Source organism: Macaca fascicularis, chromosome 14, assembly GCF_037993035.2.
Source record: "Macaca fascicularis isolate 582-1 chromosome 14, T2T-MFA8v1.1".
In the NCBI taxonomy this organism is placed as follows: Eukaryota; Metazoa; Chordata; class Mammalia; order Primates; family Cercopithecidae; genus Macaca; species Macaca fascicularis.
The window spans coordinates 84,121,005-84,141,293 of record NC_088388.1 but is presented as its reverse complement, the minus strand read 5'-3'; the positions used below and the strand labels follow the sequence as shown (position 1 = coordinate 84,141,293).

The following is a 20,289-nucleotide window of genomic DNA, read 5'->3' as shown; positions in this document are numbered from 1 at the left end:
CAGTCTGCTTAAAGGGATTATATCATCTGCTGGAAAACCTCAAGTTATAGGATATATACCGCCTCCCAAGGTAGCTCGTTCCATCTGGTCAAGTTTGAATATTGTTAAGTCTCATATATTTATAAAGCTTTATTTAATCAATCCAACATTAATGTGTTTACTGTCTCTAAAGCAATACAAACACTACAGATATGATATTATATATGATACATCTGTATTTAGGATTCTGTTTTTTTATACTTGCTTGAAAACAATGAAGTATAGTATATTCTGTTCAGATAAGGACCAAACGTTGTAGTTTATGGTATTTACTACCTGGATCAATGAGTTCAGTGATTTCCAAAGTGCAGAAGATTATTACAACAAAGATGGGATGGGAATTGGCATTAGATAATCAAGATTTATCCTGATTCATCCACTTGGTCAATAGAATATTCACCATACTGAAATAAGAGATGACACAAACAAGTATACATTCCATTCTCATGGATAGGAAGAATCAATATCATGAATATGACCATACTGCCCAAAGTGCTTTATAGATTCAATGCTATTCCCATCAAAATACTATTGACATTCTTCACAGAATTCGAAAAAAACTACTTTAAATTTCATATGGAACCAAAAAAGAGCGCATATAGCCAAGACAATCCTGAGCAAAAAGAACAAGGCTGGAGGCATCATGCTACCTGACTTCAAACTATACTACAAGGCTACAGTAGCCAAAACAGCATGGTACTGGTACCAAAACAGATATAGACCAAGGAAACAGGACAGAAACCTCAGAAACAACACCACACATCTACAACCATCTGATCTTCAACAAACCAGACAAAAGCAAACAATGAGGAAATGATTCCATATTTAATAAATGATGCTGGGAAAACTGGCTAGCCATAGGCAGAAAACTGAAACTTGACCCCCTTCCTTAAACCTTACACAAAAATTAACTCAAGATGGGTTAAAAACTTAAATGTAAACCCAAAACCATAAAAACCTTGGATGAAAACCTAGGCAATATCATTCAAGACATAGGCATGGGCAAAGACTTCATGACGAACATGCCAAAAGCAATAGCAACAAAAGCCAAAATTGACAAATGGAATCTAATTAAACTACAGGGTTTCTGCACAGCAAAGGAAACTATCAGAGAAAACAGGCAACCTACAGAATGGGAGCAAATTTTTGCAATCTACCCATCTGACAAAGGTATAATACCAGAATCTACAAGGAACTTAAAGAAATTTACAAGAAAAAAGGAACCCTATTAGAAAGTGGGCAAAGGACATAAACAGACACTTCTCAAAATGCGTCATTTATGTAACCAACAAACATATGAATAAAAGCTCAACATCACTGATCACTAGAGAAATGAAAACCAAAACCACAATGAGGTACCATCTCATGCCAGTCAGAATGGCAATTATTAAAAAGCAACAAGCAATAGATGCTGACAAGGCTGTGGAGAAATAGGAATGCTTTCACACTCTTGGTGGGAATGTAAATTTAGTTCAACCATTGTGGACGACAGTGTGCCAATTCCTTGAAGATCTACAACCAGAAATACCATTTGACCCAGCAATCCCGTTACTGGGTATATACCCAAAGGAATATACATCATTCTATTATAAAGATACATGCACAAAGATACATGTGCAGCACTGTTCACAACAGCAAAGACTTGGAACCAACCCGAATCCCCATCAATGATAGACTGGATAAAGAAACTGTGGCACGTATACACCATGGAATACTATGCAGTCATAAAAAAGGATGAGTTCATGTCCTTTGCAGGGACATGGATGAAGTTAGAAGCCATCATCCTCAGCAAACTAACACAGGAACAGAAAACCAAACATCACATGTTCTCACTCATCAATGGGAGTTGAACAATGAGAACACATGGATACAGTGCGGTGAACAACACACACGAGGGCCAGTCAGGGGGTGGGGGGCAAGGGGAGGGAGAGCATTAAGACAAATAGCTAATGCATGTGGGGCTTAAGACCTAGATGATGGGTTGATAGGTGCAGCAACCTATGGCACACATATACCTATGTAACAAATCTGCACATTCTGCATTTGTATCCCAGAACTTAAAATAAAATAAAAGAATATTCACCATACTGGTTCATCAAGTCAACAGCTAAATAACTTTGGATAAGTCAATTTTTCTGAGTCTGAGTTTCTTTACCTGTAAAATTATACTTAATTCACTGGTTATGAATACTTAATGATATTATGCACATGAAAATTCATAGCTAGTAAATGAAAAGTTAATGGTTATTTGCAAGTCATATATTTGATAAGGGGTTAATATCCAAAATTTATAAAGAATTTATACAACTCAGTAGTGGAAAAACAACTAACTAAAACATGGGCAAAAGACTTGGGTGGATATTTCTTCAAAGAAGACAGAAATGTCCAACAGGTATATAAAAAGAGGCTAAACAGTAATCATCAGGGAAATGCAAATCAAAACTACAGTGAGAAACCACCTCACACTCATTAGGATGGCTTTATCAAAAAGTCAATAGATAGGAGGGAGGCAGAGCAAGATGGCTGAATAGAACACTCCAGTGATTATCCCTCTTGCAGGAACACCAAATTGAATAACTATCCATGCAAGAAAGCACCTTCATAAGAACCAAAGGTTAGGTGAGTGATCACAGTAGCTGGCTTAAATATTATATCAAGGAAAGAGGCACTAAAGAAGGTAGGAAAGACAGTTTTGCATTGCCTATGCCACTCTTCCCCAACCCATGGCATGTATGCAGAGAATCTGCATGTTTGCAGGAGAGAGAGAGAGAAGTGATTGTGAGACATTGCATTGGAACTCAATTCTGCCCTCTCACAGCAGAATACAACATAGGGCAAAATTCCAACAGTGTCCACAGATGAAGCATTTAGACTAGACCCATTCCAAGGGGAATTCTCCACCCCAGTGGTAGGAACTTGAGTTTGGGGTAGCTCTACCATTGGCTGACTAAAGTTGCCTAGTGTCCTAGATAAATTTGAACGTCAGTCAGGTGACAAGGTCTGCAGTTCTTGGATAAGTCCTGGCACTGCTCTGGGCTTGGGGTCAGTGAACTTGGGTTACATGAAACCCAGTGAGACACTAGTTGTCATGCCCAAGGGAGTGTTTGTGTGTTACCCCTCCATAATTCCAGGCATTCAGCTTGGGAGAGATTCCCTACTCTTTAGGAAAGCAGAAGAAAAAGTACAGAGGACTTCGTCTTGCAACTTGGGTACCAACTCAGCCACAGTAAAATAAAGCACCATGCTGATTCCTGGAACCCTTAATTCCAGGTCCTAGCTCCTGGATGGCATCTCTAGACCTACCCTTGGCTAGAAGGGAACCTACTCCTCTGACAGGAGGGACCCATTCCTGGCTGAATATGCCACCTGCTGACTAAAGAGCCCTTGGGTATTGAAGAAACATCAGCAGCAGCCAGGAAATAGTACATGGACCTTGGATGAGACCCAAATACTGTGATGCCTTCAGGTATTACCCAGCACAGTCCTGACTGTGATAGCCATGGGAGTGCTTGTGCTACCCCTCCCCCAACTCCGGGAAGCTCAGAAGAGAGAGAGAGAGAGAGAGAGAGACAGACAGACAGAGACAGACTTCTGTTTGGGGAAAGTGAGAAGTGAGGAAAGAGAATGAGAGACTGCTACCCAGTAATCCAGGCAATTCCCCAGATCTTACCCAAGCCTACCAAGGTGATACCTCTAGGAGTCTGCAAGAATTGCAGCATTACTAGTTCTGGGGCATCTCCCAGTGTTGATATGGCTTCAGTGACCAAAGGCTTAGATCACAACATCCAATTCCATTTGAATACCTGGAAAGCCTTCAGAAGAAGGATAGGTACAAACGAACTGAGACTGCAAGCTTAAAATAAATACCTAACTTCTAAATAACCAGATATTAACAAACATCCACAAGCATCAAGAACATACAGGAAAACATGATCTCACTAAACAAAGTAAGGAAGTCACTAGTGACCAATTCTGGAGTGGTGGAAATATATGAACTTTCAGAAAGAGAATTCAAAATAGTTGTTTTGAGAAAGCTCAGTGAACATCAAGATAACGCAGAGAAGGGATTCAAAATCTTATCACAGACATTTAACAAATGGATTGAAATACTTTTTAAAAATAATCAAGCAGAAGTTTCACAGCTGAAAAATTTCTATTGTCAAAGTTAAAAATGCATTCGAATCTCTGAAGAGTGGAATTGATCAAGCAGAAGGAAAAGTTAGTGAGATTGAAGATGGGCTGTATAAAAAACAGTCATGGGGGGAAAAGAAAAAATAATAAAAAGAGTGAAGCAAACCTATAAGATCTAGAAAACAGTCTCAAAAGGGAAAAAGTAAAATTTATTGACCTTAAGGAGGAAGTAAAGAGAGAGATCAGGTAAGAAAGTTTATTTAAAGAAATAATAACAGAGATATTTCCAAACCTAGAAAAAATATTAATATTAGGTACAAGGTCATAGAAAATTAAGCAGATTTAATCCACATAAGACTACCTCAACACATTTAATAATCAAATTCCCAAAGACTAAGATCAAGAAAGGATACTAAAAGCAGCAAGAGAAAAGAAACAAGTAACATGCAAGGGAGCATAAATCTGGCAACAGACTTTTCAGTGGAAATCTGACAGTCCAAGATAGAGAGGTATGACATATTTAAAGTGCTGAAGGGAAAAAAAAACAAAAAACAACTTTTATCCTAGAATAGCATATCCAGGGAAAATAGCCTTCAAACATGAAGGAAAAATAAAACTTTACCCGTCAAATAAAAGCTGAGGGATTTCATCAACAGTGGACTTGTCCTAAGAGCAATGATAAAGGGATTTCTTTAATCTAAAATAAAAGGCCATTAACAAACAATAAGAAATCATCTGAAGGTACAAAACTCACTGGTAACAGCAAATACACAGACAGATACAGAATACTTCAACACTGTAATTGTGGTGTGTTAACCACTCATATCTTGAATAGGAAGACTAAAAGACAAACCAATCAAAAATAATAACTATGACATATTTCTAAGAAATAGATTCTATAAAAATATAAACAACTGAAAGTCAAAGAACATGGACAATGAAGTGTAGAGGTTTTTTTTTTTTTTTTAAGTTTTCTCTTTGCTTGTTCATTGTTTTTGAAATCAGAGTTAGGTTGTCATTAGTTTAAAATTGTTTTTTACAAGATATGATTTGCAAGCTTCATGGTAACCTCAGATCAAAAAACCCAAAACAGGTACACAAAAAAGTAAAAGCAAGAATTAGAACATACTATCAGAGAAAATCACTTTTATGCAAAGGAAGACAGGAAGGAAGGATGGAAGAAAAGACCACAAAGCAACCAGTAAACAAATAACAAAATGGGAGGATTAACTTCTTACCTATCAATAACAACATTAACTATAAATGGACTAAACTTTCCAATGAAAAACATAAAGTGTTAAACTGATTTAAAGAAAAAAATACCCAATTATATGCTGCCTACAAAACTCACTTCACCTACAGAGTGAAATTAAAGGGATGGAAAAAGATATTCTGTACAAATGTAAACTAAGAAAGAGCAGGAATAGTCATACCTATATCAGATAGAATAAATTTTAAGATAGGAACTATAAGAAGAGACAAAGAAGGACATTATATAATGATAAAGCAGTCCATTTGGCAAGAGGATATAACAATTATAAATATATATGCACCCAACACTAGAGCACCCATATATATAAAGCAAATATTATTAAGGCTAAATAGAGAGAAAGACCACAATACAGTACTAGCTGGAGAGCTCAACACCCCATTTTCAGCATTGAACAGATCATCCAGACAGAAAAATCAACAAAGAAACATCAGACTTAATCTACACTGTTAACCAAATGGGCCTAATGGATATTACAGAACATTTTATCCAAAAGCTGCAGAATGCACATTCTTCCTGTCAGCACATGGGTCATTCTCAAGGATAGATCATATGTTAAGGCACAAAATGAGTCTTAAAACATTGAAATTATATTAAATATCTTTTCTGACCACTATGGAATAAAACTGAAAATCAATAAGAAGAGGAACTTTGGAAACTATACAAATACATAGAAATTAAACAATATACTCCTGAATGACAAGTAGGTCAGTGAAGAAATTAGGATGGAAATTTTAAGATTTTATGAAACAAATCAAAATGGAAACACAACATTTATAAATTTATGGGATATAGCTAGAGCAATTCTAAGATGGAAGTATACCAATAAGCACCTGCATTAAAAGGTAGAGAAATTTCAAATAACCTAATGATGCATGGTAAGAAACTAGAAAAGCAAAAGCAAACCAAGCAAAAATTAGTCAATCAATAAACTTTTAGCCAGACTGAGAACAAAGAGAGAAGACACCCCAAAATGAAATCAGAGATGAAAAACATGAAATTACAACTGATATCACAGAAATTCAAAGGATCATTAGAGACTACTATGAACAGCTATTTACCAAAGAATTGGAAAATCTAGAATAAATAAATTTCTAGACACATACAACCTACCAAGATTCAACCATGAAGAAATCTGAAACCAGAATAGACCAACAAGAAGTAATGAGACAGAAGTCATAATTAAGTCCCCCATCATAGAAAAATTCAAGACCTGATGACTACTGATAAATTATACCAACTATTTAAAGAACTAATACCAATCCTACTCAAACTATTCGAAAAAACCTAGGAGGAAGGAACACTTCCAAAATAATTTCATGAGGCTAGTATTACCATGATGCCAAAACTGGAGAAAGACACATCAAAAAAGAAAACTATAGGCAAATATCTCTGGTGAACATAGATGGCAGAATCCTCAACAAAATACTCACAAACCAAATTCAACAACAAGTTAAAAGGATCATTCATCAAGACCAAGTAGGATTCGTCCAGGGATACATAGATGTCTCAACATACAGAAATCAATCAATGTAATACATCATATTGACAGAATGAAGGATAAAACCATATTTCATTTGATGTTGAAAAGCATTCAATAAAATTAAACATCTCTTCATGATAAAAATGCTAAAAAATGTGGCATAGAGGGAACATACCTCAACACAATAAAAGATATGTATGATAGACTCCTACATAGTACCATACTGAGGGGGAAAAATTAAAAAACCTTTTCTCTAAGGTATAAAACAAGACAAGGATGCCCATTTTTACCACTGCTATTCAATATAGCACTGAAAGTCCTAGCTAGAGTAATTAAATGAGAGAAAAAATAAAAGGCATCCAAATTGGAATGAAAGAAGTCAAATTATTCTTGTTCATAGCTGATACGATCTATTTAGAGAAACCTAAAACTTCCACCAAAAACTGTACTAATAGAAGTGAAGAATCAATTCAATACAACTGCAGGATACAAAGTCAACATACGAAAAGCATTAGCATTTCTATATGTCAACAATGAACAATCTGAAAAAGAAAGCAAGAAAAAAACTCCCATTTACAATAACTACAAATAAAGTAATATACATAGGAATAAATTTTAATCACAGAAGTGAATGATTCCTTCAATGAAAATTATAAAACATTAGTAAAAGAAATTGAAGAGGGCACAAAAAATGGAAAGATATTCTGTGTTAATGGATTGGAGAAATCAGTATTGTTAAAGTGTTCATACTGCTCAAAGCAATCTACACGTTAGTGAAATCCCTATCAAAATACCAATGACATTCTTCACAGAAATAGAGTAATCCTAAAATTTGTATGGAACCACTATAGACTCAGAAGAGCCAAAGCCATCATGGGCAAAAGGAACATAGCTGGAGGAATTATATTACCTGAACTTTAAGTTATACTACGGAGCTATTGTAACCAAACCAGTGTAGTACTGGCATAAAAACAGACACATAGATCAATGGAACAGAACAGAGAACCCGGAAATAAATCCACACATCTGCCAAAAACTCAATTTTGACAAAGATGTCAAGAACATATATTGGGAAAAGGGCAGTCTGTTTAATAAATTGTGCCAGTAAAACTGGACATCCGTGTGCAGAAAAATGAAACTACAACCCTGTATCTCACCATATACAAAAATAAATTAAAAAGGGATTAAAGATTGAAATATAAGACCTGAAACTATGAAACTACTAAAAGAAAACACTGAGGAAACTCTCTAGGACACTGGTATGGGCAAAAATTTCTTGAGTAATACCTCAAAAGTGCAGGCAACCAAAGTATAAATAGAAAAATGACATTACATCTAGCTAAAAAGCTCTCCATAGCAAAGGAAATAATCAACAAATGAGGAGACAAATTACAGAATGGGGGAAAATATTTTCATCTGACAATAGATTAATAACCCTAATATATAGGGAGCTCAAACAACTCAATTGGAGAAAAAATCTGATTTTAAAATGGACAAAAGATCTGAACAGAGATTTCTCAAAAGAAGACATGTAAATAGCCAATAGATATATGAAAAATACTCAATATTATTAATCATCAAGAAATGCAAATCAAAGCAAGAGTAGGATATCATCTCACCCCAGTTAAAATGGCTTTTATCTAAAAGACAGGAAATAATGAGTTCTGGTGAGGATGTGGAGAAAGGGGATCCCTCATATACTGTTTGTGGGAGTATAAATTAGTGTATCTACTATGGAGAGGAGTATGGAGGTTCCTCAGAAAATTAGAAACTGCCATATGATTGAGCAATCCCATTGCTAGGTATTTATCCAAAAGAAAAGAAATCAGTGTATTGAAGAGATACCTACACTCCTGTATTTATTATTTATTCACATTAGCCAAGATTTGGAATCATTGTGTCCATCATCTGATTATTGGGTAAAGAAAATGTGGTACACACTGGAATATTATTTAGCCACAAAAAAGAATGAAATCCTGTCATTTGCAACAACATGGATGGAACTTGAGGTCATTATGTTAAGCGAAAGAAACCTGGCACAGAAAGACAAATTTCACATGTTCTCTCTTATATGTGGCCAAACATTAAAATAGTTGAACTCATAGAGAGAAAGAGTATAATGATGGCTCTCTGAGGCTGGAAAGGGTAGCGGTGATGGAGGGGAAAACTGGGGATGGTTAATTTTCATAACAATATAGTTAGATGGAATGAATAAGATCTAGTATTTGATAACACAACAGGGTGACTATAGTCAACAGTAATTATTGTATATATCAAAAAACTAAGAATGAAATTGGAATGTGTCTAATAAAAAAAAATAAGTTCCTGAGGTGATGGATATCCCAGTTACCCTGATGTGATCATTAAACATTTTATGCTTGTACCAGAACATCACATGTACCCTATAAACATATATAACTATCTTGTACTCATAATAATTTTTTTTAAAGATAGAAAGGTTACAAATGCATATTTTCTACAAAAATTATTCTGTGTATAACTTTATTTTGGGAGTGTCACATAAATTGTTTTATATTTCTAAAAAAAAGTCAAAAGATGACAAATGTTGGTGATGATGTGGAGAAATGGGAACTCTGTACACTACTGATGGGAATGCAGATTGGTACAGCCATTATAGAAAACAGTATGGAGGTCCCTAGAGAAATTGAAGATAGAACACCATATGACCTAGCAATTCCTCTTCTGGGCATATACACAAAGGAAATGGAAGCACAATCTTGTAAAGATATTTGCACTACTATGATCTTTGCAGTATTATTTGCAATAGCCAAGATGAGGAAATAAGTGTTTGTCAGTGGGTGAATGGATAAAGAAACTGTGGTACACATATAACATGGAATAATATTCAGCTTTAAAAAGGAATGAGATCTTTCCATTTGCCATTACATGGATGAGCCTGGGAGGACATTATGCTAAATGAAATGAGCCAGACACAGAAAGGAAAATATTGCATAATCTCACATATATGTGGAATCAATCTATCTATCTATCTATCTATCTATCTATCTATCTATCTATCTATCTGTCTGTCTGTCTATCTATCTATCTGTGTGTATGTGTATACATACATACTTACCATATACAAAATAAAATTTTAAAAATACATAGAATAAAACAATGGTTACCGAGTTGGGAGGAATGAGGGAGATGTAGGTTAGAGGAAACAAACTAGCAGATATGTACTATGAAGAAGTCTAAAGAGCTAATGTACACCATGAGGACTATAGGTAATAACATTGTATTATATATGGGATTCATGCTAAATGAGTAGATTTTAGCTGTTCTTGACACAAAAACAAAAAAATAGGTAACTATATGAGAAGTGATAAGTATGTTAATTTGCTTCACTATAATAACCTTTTTACTATATATATATATCTTACATGATGTCATATACCTTAATTATTCCCAATATAATTTATTTCAAAATAAATTAATTTTAATCCAAAAACTATTGTTTATGTGTATGTTTGTAAATACTATTGTTAGTGTAAATCAGACCCTTAGAAACTAAACTATGTTAAAGATCTTGCATTGCAAATTTAATGTTGGACTGCTGATTCTAGCCATACATTTTTTAAAGAGTTTTCATATGATGCATTTCATTCATTCATTCACTCATTAAAAAATCTCTATTTAGCATCTGTTACATTCTAAACACTGGTGATGTAGCCATGGACAAAACATCTAAGGTTCCTGCTCTCATTGATAAACTTCAGATAGGGGAGATAGTAAGAGATGAATAGAGAAGATAATTTTAGATTGTGATAATCCATATGGAGGAAATAAACTGGGATGATGTAATGGAGAATGATGGAAGATATTCTAATTAGGGGAAATCAGTTTGGGAAGGTCTTGCTGAGGTGGTAACATCTGAGCAGAGACTTGAATGATGAGAAGGAGCTAGCCATGTGCAAATCCAGGGAAAGACAGTTTCTGGCAGAAGGAGCAACAAATTCAAGGCCCTGAGGAAGAATTAGAGTGAAACACCATATTTGAGGAACAGGTAACAGGCCAGTGTGCTTGGGGTATGTATTAGTTTGTTTTCACACTGCTGATAGACATACCCAAGACTGGAAAGAACAAGAAATTTAATTGGACTTACAGTTCCACCTGGCTGAGGAGGCCTTAGAATCATGGCAGGAGGCAAAAGACACTTCTTACATGGTGGCAGCGTGAGAAAATGAGGAAGAAACAAAAGCATAAACCCCTGATAAACCCATCAGATCTTGTGAGACTGATTCCATAACACAACAATAGCATGGGAAAGACTGGCACCCATGATTCAATTACTTCCCCTGGGTCCCTCCCACAGTATGTGGGAATTCGGGGAGATACAATTCAAGTTGAGATTTGGGTGGGGACACAACCAAACCGTATCAGGGTATAAGAAGGTGGAGTATGGGAATGGCATTTAGCAATACTGCTGAGGTTATTTATATTGATTTGAAAGCAAAATTTTATTTTTGACCATATAGCTTTTTAGATTTGTGGCTTGCACACAACTATTTGGATTTCTGCAATCCACTCAACTCACAGCATTGTATAATAGTAGAAAAAATTGAACCTCATTAGAAATGTAGTTAATGTTCAGCAAAGTTTATGTAAACTTTGATTTGTTAGGGAAACAATTTTTATTGAATATTTACATCATTTATAGCCTCCCATTTATATAAAATTTCAAAGGTTGTTTAGATTTTGATGATGATAATAACTGCGAGAACTACATGGCTATCATTTAACTATGTTCCGACTCACATGAGAAAAATTGACATAAAATTTAGGTCCATACAATCGAATATCATGATTAAAAAATGGGTTAAAAGTAAAAATTAATTCATTTCATTAGCAATTATTGGTTCACTCAAAATTTTGCTTGTTTAGTTTTTATACTTTTTTGTAAGAATACACATTTAACTTGAACAGAATATATGGACTCCCACTTTTCATGAATTATTTTCAGGATCCAATACTGTCCTGATTTTTTTGATGATAGAAACTCTGAAAAATTCAGTCTTTTTTTCAGTTGATCCTAATTTCTTACTTATCTCTGGAGAGTTTGGAAATGAGGGCAAGCATTTTGCCATGACCTGCCTGCAGTCTATTTATTTTACTAAGCTAACAAGCTTTGCAGATGTCATTTGTGTGCCTGCTGTTCTGGGTATATGGGGAACAGATAGACAGGAATAGGAGGCCAGGTGGGTGGATTTCTTGTTATTTCCTTTGGACCTAATCTTTCTAATGTGGAGTCCATTTCTTCTGGGGTTATTCTCAAGGCCCTTATAAGCTATGGAAGGTGTCTGGTAGTAGCCCAGAGATGAACCTATCCTTTTAGGAGGATTACATGTTCTTTATAATTCATCTGCATGGAGTCCAGGCTACCTTTGGCTAAGGAGAAGGCCTTTTGAATCTGTTTGTGCCACACACTCAGGTTGGACCCAGAGGGATAGAAATGGTTTCAGGATTTGCAGTGTAATGAGACGGAAAGAACATAGACCACCCTGTGGATTGGAGTCACGTAGGTTCTGTATCACTTATGGAGGTCATAGAAACTCAGGCAGCTTCAGTTTCCTTAACTATAAAGTAGGGATTATAATTGTTTCCTAAAGGGTATTATGACCATGAGATAATAGTTACAAAGTATTTATCTCAGTACTTCAGATAATAGCCACTTGATAAATTACTGTTATTATTAACATGCTTATATTTATTACTGTTTTTCTAACACAATAGCAAGCACCTAGTTTCAGTAGCATCCTGTAGTTGTAACACTTCAGCTAGAAACTGCCCTTCTCCATTATAGATAAGACTGTTCTAAACCATGCCTTCGTACATCAGATTGGATTTGCCAATGAAAATATTTTTATTTGAAAATACCTTCAGCTACATGCACCAATATATTTATTTTTAAATTTTTATGTATGCACATAAGTATATATGCATATATTATAGTTACTCTGTAATATGAATATATGGTTCTCATGAATAAAGGGATCATAGGTTTAAATAGATTTTAAAAAACTATCAAAAATAAATAGCTTAACTAGAGCTGTGATTTTTCATTCCACTAATATTTATTTTGTACCTCTTAAGTGTCAGTACCATACTAGGTGCCAGATATATACATTAAATCTGCCCTCAAGGGGCTTAGATTCTAGAATAGACGCAGACTGGATTTCACTTTTAGAGATATTTTTCCCTGTTGGAAACAAACAAGATAAAAGTAATAATGTATTTAAGTGGTTAAGGTACAGGTTTAGTGCAAGTAATTTACAAGAGTAGTTTTATGATATCAAACTTTCAATTATAGGTTTTACTAAGAATCAATATATTTCTAGTTTGATATCATTAACCTCAAGGAATATCAAGTAAAGCAGCTTGCAGGCTGAGGCTTTCTATCTTGCCAAACTCTTCTTGTGAAAAATCACAGGCCCAATTGAGCACTATGTCTGTAAAAAAAAATGCTTCATATCAATACCTTGTTAATTATAAAAAGAACATAATGTTTCCCTTGAGGCAAAGGAGTGAATTATCCTCTATCATCTTTATATCTGAGGAAAATCAATCGAAGATAAGGTATACACAAAGTGGAAATCCCAAATGGGTCTATACTTCAAAATGTTATGTACTTGCTTATATCTAAACATACATACATTATCCAGTTAATCACTTGAGGTGAATACAAGCAAATGAATATATAATATACATATTATACATGCCTTTACAGTATATTTGTACTCAAAATTAAATGAGCAGTGTTCTTTTTTCTCAAATAAAAATTGCATATTCAGTTTGTAAAATGCTTGCTGTAAAATGGTTGCTCTTGAAGTACCTTCATTGGATGTGTTTATTAAACTGATTGTATAAAGGGATAACACATTGCTGATTCATTCGGCATGTAATTCTCTTTTCTCCTAACTTCTAGTTAACTCCTATAGTTCTTTCTCAACTTAGCTCAAGGCTCCTCTCCATAAAGCTTTCCCTCACTGCTCCATTCTGGGTTAAATGCCTCTATTTTGTTGATGTTAAACATCCCCAAATGCTTTCTGTACAGTACTATAGTTTTTTATTCTCTTGTGGGCAGGGATTTTGCTAGCTTTTCCTCACCTTGTGTTTCCACATAAGTAGATTGTCAAGTATATTTGTTGAATGAATGAGATACTAGTCTAGACAATGGAAATAAAGAGTTAAAACTATCTTTAAGGAGTGCACTTTAGAGGGTGATAGAGACATTAATCAAATAATCACATAATGAGCGCTCAACAAACATGTGTCAGATGAATGACTTAGGGAGTGCCTAAGGTATTCTAGGACCTATGCTAGACAAGCTGTCTTTTATTTCTGCAAGTCTCTATAGTTTGCAAAGTGCTTTCCTCTGTGATCCGCCAGCGTTAGAAGATTAATCAGGCTCCCTCTGCTAATTTTTCTCTATCGTAGTTTCCTTCGCTCTGCAAAGATGGAATTAAGTTCTGAAAGTATCATCTTCCAGGATACCTTCTGAAAATACTCATCTTACTCTGCTATCCTATTTATTTACTTCCTCTGTCTAACCCCTGATTGTCTCCATTCTTATTGTATCTATGACTAACAAAGACCTGGAGTTGGAATTAATGGACATGGTCCTTAATGTCGCCATTGAAAGTTACTAGGCTTTTGGGAAGTGATTTAAACTTCCCAAGCCTGTGAGACTGTTATGGGTTCTTTGTCAACTTTAAGGTGCTATAGGGACACAAAGCCTAATTATTTTGAACATGAATATGGCAATAAGTCTCAATTACCTATTAGATGTTAGTTGTGTCAGGGAAATATGCTGGTACCTGGGAATGCTCAAAGATATAAAAGTTTTACGCACCCTGAGATAAGCTTAGGAAGTATTAAGTTAAAAAAATTATTGTGATGATGTAACAAATGAGGGTGAATAGACAAAGTGATGTTTCTTTGACCTTTTCAAATTACCGAACCATAAGACAGAGGTACCTAATGGAATGGACCAGAGTATGGATTTTATTCGTGGTGTTTAACTTGAAACTTATTTGAAGTTTATTACACCAGTAGGATGGCAGTTCAGAGGAAATTATGTTTTTTAACTACAAATTTTTTTTTGAACCACTTTTGAAGGTTTTTATATCAAACTGAACTTTAGGGGCTTTTCTTTTTTTTTTTTTTTTCTCAGAACATATATTTGATTTGCTATGAACTTAAAATCTTTATGAACAGTGCTCTCATTTGAGTAAAATAATGACATGTCAGTTTCTGAGACATTCATTCATTTAGCAATCAGAAGGTTATCGGGATATTGAAGTTAGAACCACAATAATTCATGAAAGGTAGAAGAGTCTTATGTATTATTTGTTTCCAAATTGTTTATCATAGAAAGAACACTTTTTTATGAAAAATGAGAGGGTAGTTGTTAGTTATGTGGTGGGAAATTGTCCTGCCAGTATCTTGAGGAGGTAAACTGTGTGGGTCCCTAGACATTTATTTTTGGTATTTCAATGGTCCAGTTGACTATGTGTTTTCTTCCTAGTGAAAGCGAATCATTGATTTTCCATTTTTATTTGTCAGGCAGTACTTTCCATTCTGTCATTCACTCTCTCTTTCTCCCTTCCCACCCGCTCTCTCCTTTCTGAGCTCCTGTGTCGTTCTGTTTTTCTGTTTCAGTCTGTGACTGCCTGTGTGTCTAAGATGATGGGGAAAAAAAGTATATTATTATCCAGAGTGATGCTTGTCAAGCACCTCAAAGGCAGTCTATGTAGTTGCAGCTTTAGTAGAAGAAAGGGAGGGATTTGGGGGAGGGGAGAGTGCTAATCCTTTGGCTGTTAAAATGCTGCAAAAGGAAACACAAAGCTCTGCCCACGTAATAAGTGCCTGCAGACAGCAAGTGAGGAGGGAAAAGTTTGGGGAAGAACTCATTTTTTCACTCAGAATGTGGAACTTTTGTAAACACTTTAGAACCTCCTCTCACCCCAATTTCGTAACATGCTTATTCGTTTAAATGTTCAGGTTGTTTGTGTATTCGCATATATCATGGACCACACACATAGGTAAACACAAAAGAAGGAAATGTAACCCTTTTCTAAGTTAAACCTCCAAATCCGCAGTTTCTCTGTGTCACTGTCTTGATTTTCCTTATCCAGCTGTTAGTCATTTGTAAGAAGCTGCCCTTGTAATTGCAAGTGAGTTGAGATGTGATGTATGCAGCACCACATGCACCTTAGCTTTTCAGTCATATCTTTCGAGTCATTTAGACTCCCGGCAATCATGCTCGTAATAAATAGCATTTTATTTTCCAAAGTCGCTATTCTGGCACTGGAACGACAGCCATTTGGTAGATGGGACGGGTAGTTTTTTGTGTTACTCAGTGTTGTTAGTAAGAAAGGAAGGCAACAAAGTGGGGACTTTGGCAAAGGAAATCTTATGAGTATACTGAAGCAGCGGATCAGAATTCAGAAACAAGAGCAAGAGCTGAAATGTGATTCTCTGGTGCTTGGTGTTACACTCATCGCCACGAGAGAACTGTGCGGGGCACTCACAGGAGCCTTGTTCCGATCAAGGAATCCGCTAAAAGACCATGCAGCCGCGGAGCCCAGCAAGCCACCGGGAAGTTTTGCCGGAGCTGATTTCTAGGGGATTTTCTGGTGCCTAGGAGAATCCTGCTTGCCTTGAGCTGTATGGAGGAGGGCTCGAGTTTCCCATGAGGGGCCCCCTTGGAAAAGCCGTCTGTACAGAATCCAAGCTCTGCTTCTTTCTGTGTGCAATTTCCAAAAAGGCTTTTCTCACCTTTGCTGATTTGCTGGCGTGATTTCCATGTACTGAGTCCTGTGTAGGGATCCAGGATGGATTGCCTGTGCATTGTCACCACAAAGGTAGGATAGGAAACAGGGCTGTTGTTGTGTGCAGCATTTTTCTATTATTATTCTGGTCCCGTAATTAAACAGTTCTAGTAGGTGCTGCCAGTTCATGAGATAAAATGATTAGTATAATTTACTTTGCTGGGTATTTTGTTCCCTGAGGGTCTGGGGGGGTCCTATCTTTATGTGATTTTTAACTTCTTAAAGTGATATTGCATGTTTGTGCAAATGGAAGGAGAATTTGCCGTTTTTTTTTTTTTTTTTTTTTTTATGGCAGGATTTGCTTTTGCATCTATTTATAGCTCATAATAGAAATATCTATAGTAGTAGTGTAGCACATACACATCAGTTTAACTTAACATATCAAGGCAGTCTTTCTGAGTGAGATAATTAGCTTTTCATTTAAAAACCATGTCTTCTGTGTTTAAAGAAGCCAATCAGCTTTACTGTGACTTGACATATTGCTTCTGATTGGAGAATTCTGATATTCTGCATTTTAGTGATTTATTTTAAAGGAAAAAAATCTCAAGGCCCTGAGTTAAAACAAACACAATATTTAATATTTAGCTAATTCTCTCTATTTTAATTAGAAACAAATGAAATATTTGCATTATTGGAAATATAAATAAAAGTGGGCATGAAATAAAATCAATAGGCAATCGTTTTATGGATTTGTTTTACAGAAAATAGCGAAACATTTCAAAAGCAGTTTATTTTATTCTGTCTTCAGTTCTAAATAATGTATTTAAAATTTGTAATCACTGATTATTTGAATAGATATTCCTAATATTTTTGGGAAAAAACTAATTATAAGACATTTATTCATTAGTTCCCTTTTCATTTTGCATGTAAGCATACCATGAGTTAATTTGAACCATATCTTTTTGTATCTCACATTGACTAGATGACTATTAAACATAACAAAATTAATAGCGTAGTACATGAGAGTTAACTAAGTGAGTGTAGATTTCCCATTGTGATCTCCTTTTACCACTGAAGAAAATATTATTTAATTTCAAAGCCACAAACCAAGTTCCCCATGGCATGACTTTAAATATTTTACTTGTACAAATTAAGTCCCAGAACATTTTAATGGATATCTTCCCATATGGCCCAGTATCACATGGCAGCTTCAGTTGGTATTAGTGGATTTAAAGCCTAAAACTTCTAGTTGGGTTAGTTGACTAGGCCTCTAAATTAGATGAATACCTTATTTTACTTTTAAAATTGCCAAACATCTCATTCAATATTCCAGTTAAATTGGTAAAAGTAAATCAACTAAAATAAATTTTAAAAAATCTTAAGTAGGAAATGGTATGTCCTTGTGTAATCTACTAAAGGAAATATCCTCGTAATTATGTTACTCTTCCTGAGGCATTACCCTTGGTGTTACTTTTCTTTAGAGAATACTGCCAAATCTGATCTACATGTGTTTTATAATTATTTATTCCCAAATTATAATTTTAGATACTGTGAAACAAAATTAGTATTTTAAAAATAAGTTATCAAAAGTTATTAATGAGAACCCAAACTGGAAGTCTACTATATTATACAAATTAAATCAATCCTGAAATCAAGTGCATTCAATTTGGAAAACATTATCTAATAAAAATGTCAGATGCCTTATATTTCCTTATAAAAATATTATTGACTACAGATACATAGGTGATACATATTATTTTGCTTTAAGTGCTTAATAAGAGATAAATGTCATTACTCCAGTATTGTGATTTATCATTATAAATTATATGAATCAACAAAACACAGACCCACATGAAATGTTATTTTCTTAGTTATATCCATGAACATTTCCAGAGTGACATATATAACATCTTTAAAGAACAAACATACAGCAAAGTTACATTGTGATATTTAAATGGTAAATAATGCATGATTGCTTCAAAAGCTGGACATAGGTGAGGAGACCTCTTAGAGGACTTCACACTACAAATCTTATCTATTTAATCTACCACTGTTGATACTTTACTGTTTTTTCCCCAAGCAGCCATGTACTTGGGATGCCCTTGCTCTACTTTCTTGGGACCGTTTGACAAGAAACTTGCCAACAATTTGGAAATTTTAATTATATCTTAGTTTAATGCTCATCTCTTTCTCCACCAGCAATAAGTTCACTTTCCAGTAGCTCTGGCTAAGGTGCTGTCTTCAATTATTGCTTTACAGAAGCTTTGTGTGAGACTGGAACTGTTAATTATCATGATACATCCTAAGCTCCATTTCATTCACAGCACATTTCAATACCACAGCTAACCACACCTTTGTCAAGTTTTCAGTTGCAGAAAAACAGAAATATTTCCATTGGTAATAGCATTTTTGTTCCTCCTTCCCTTTCCTTGGCATGAAAGTCCCTCACTGTCCCCTTGGCTCCCTCTAGACCTCTGTGACCTCTGAGTTCTTCCATTTTCCCCTATTGCACACACTATAGAGATAAATTCCTCATTATGTCTTTGTTCCACATTCTTAAAAATGATTGTAAGAAGATTAATGAGCAGAGGGATGCTGATAAATCTAGAAAATATAATTGTATAGTGGTACTATAAAATAATCTATTAGACATATGGTAGAATAAGTTTTTAGAATTATACTTTAAGTTCTGGGATACATGTGCAGAATGTACAGGTTTGTTACATAGGTATGATGTGCCATGGTGTTTTGCTGCACCCATCAACCCATCATCTACATTAGGTATTTCTCCTAATGCTATCTCTCCTCTTGCCCCCCATCCCCCAAAAGGCCCTAGTGTGTGATGCTCCCCTCCCTGTGCCCATATGTTCTCATTGTTCAACTCCCACTTATGAATGATAACACGTGGTGTTTGGTTTTCTGTTCCTGTGTTAGTTTGCTGAGAATGATGGTTTCCAGCTTCATCCATGTCCCTGCAAAGGACATGAATTCAAATCTTTTTTATGGCTGCATAGTATTCCATCGTGTATATGTGCCACATTTTCTTTATCCATTTGATCATTGATGGTCATTTGGGTTGGTTCTAAGTCTTTGCTATTGTGAATAGTGCTGCAATAAACATATGTGTGCATATGTCTTATAGTAAAATGATTTATAATTGTTTGGGTATATACCCAGTAATGGGATTACTGGGTCAAATGGTATTTCTAGTTCTAGATCCTTGAATAGTTGCCACACTGTCTTCCACAATCGTTGAATTAACACTTCCACCAACAGTGTAAAAGCATTCCTATTTCTCCACATCCTCTCCAGCACCTGTTGTTTCCTGACTTTTCAGTGATTGGTGGTCATTAGAGAAATGCAAATCAAAACCACAATGAGATAGCATCTCATGCCAGTTAGAATGGTGATGGAGAATCATTATTATTTTTTTTCTGCATATAAAAGGAAGGAAATGATTGGGGATTTTGTGTAAACCCTCTGATAAAATAATCTCACCCTAGATCTTACCCCATTTAACTCTGATTGTTTAAAGTCTTAAGAGCTCCAGTGTAGTTAGATTGATTTGCAGA

General features: G+C 35.2%; 1 protein-coding gene across 14 annotated transcripts in view; it reads left to right on the top strand.

The window, feature by feature from the left end:
* The window catches only part of DLG2 (discs large MAGUK scaffold protein 2), a 2,233,585-nt gene that overhangs the window by 529,809 nt on the left and 1,683,487 nt on the right, over positions 1-20,289 (top strand). For 3 of the 14 annotated variants that reach the window (XM_045370176.3, XM_074014941.1, XM_045370174.3), the window contains exon 1: positions 16,440-16,810. The exons of the other annotated variants lie outside the window; for them this stretch is intronic. In XM_045370176.3, the coding sequence (XP_045226111.1) occupies positions 16,781-16,810 (30 nt within the window). In that variant the 5' untranslated portion in view covers positions 16,440-16,780. Of the gene's footprint in view, positions 1-16,439; positions 16,811-20,289 lie in introns of those variants that run through there. 14 annotated transcript variants of the gene reach the window in all.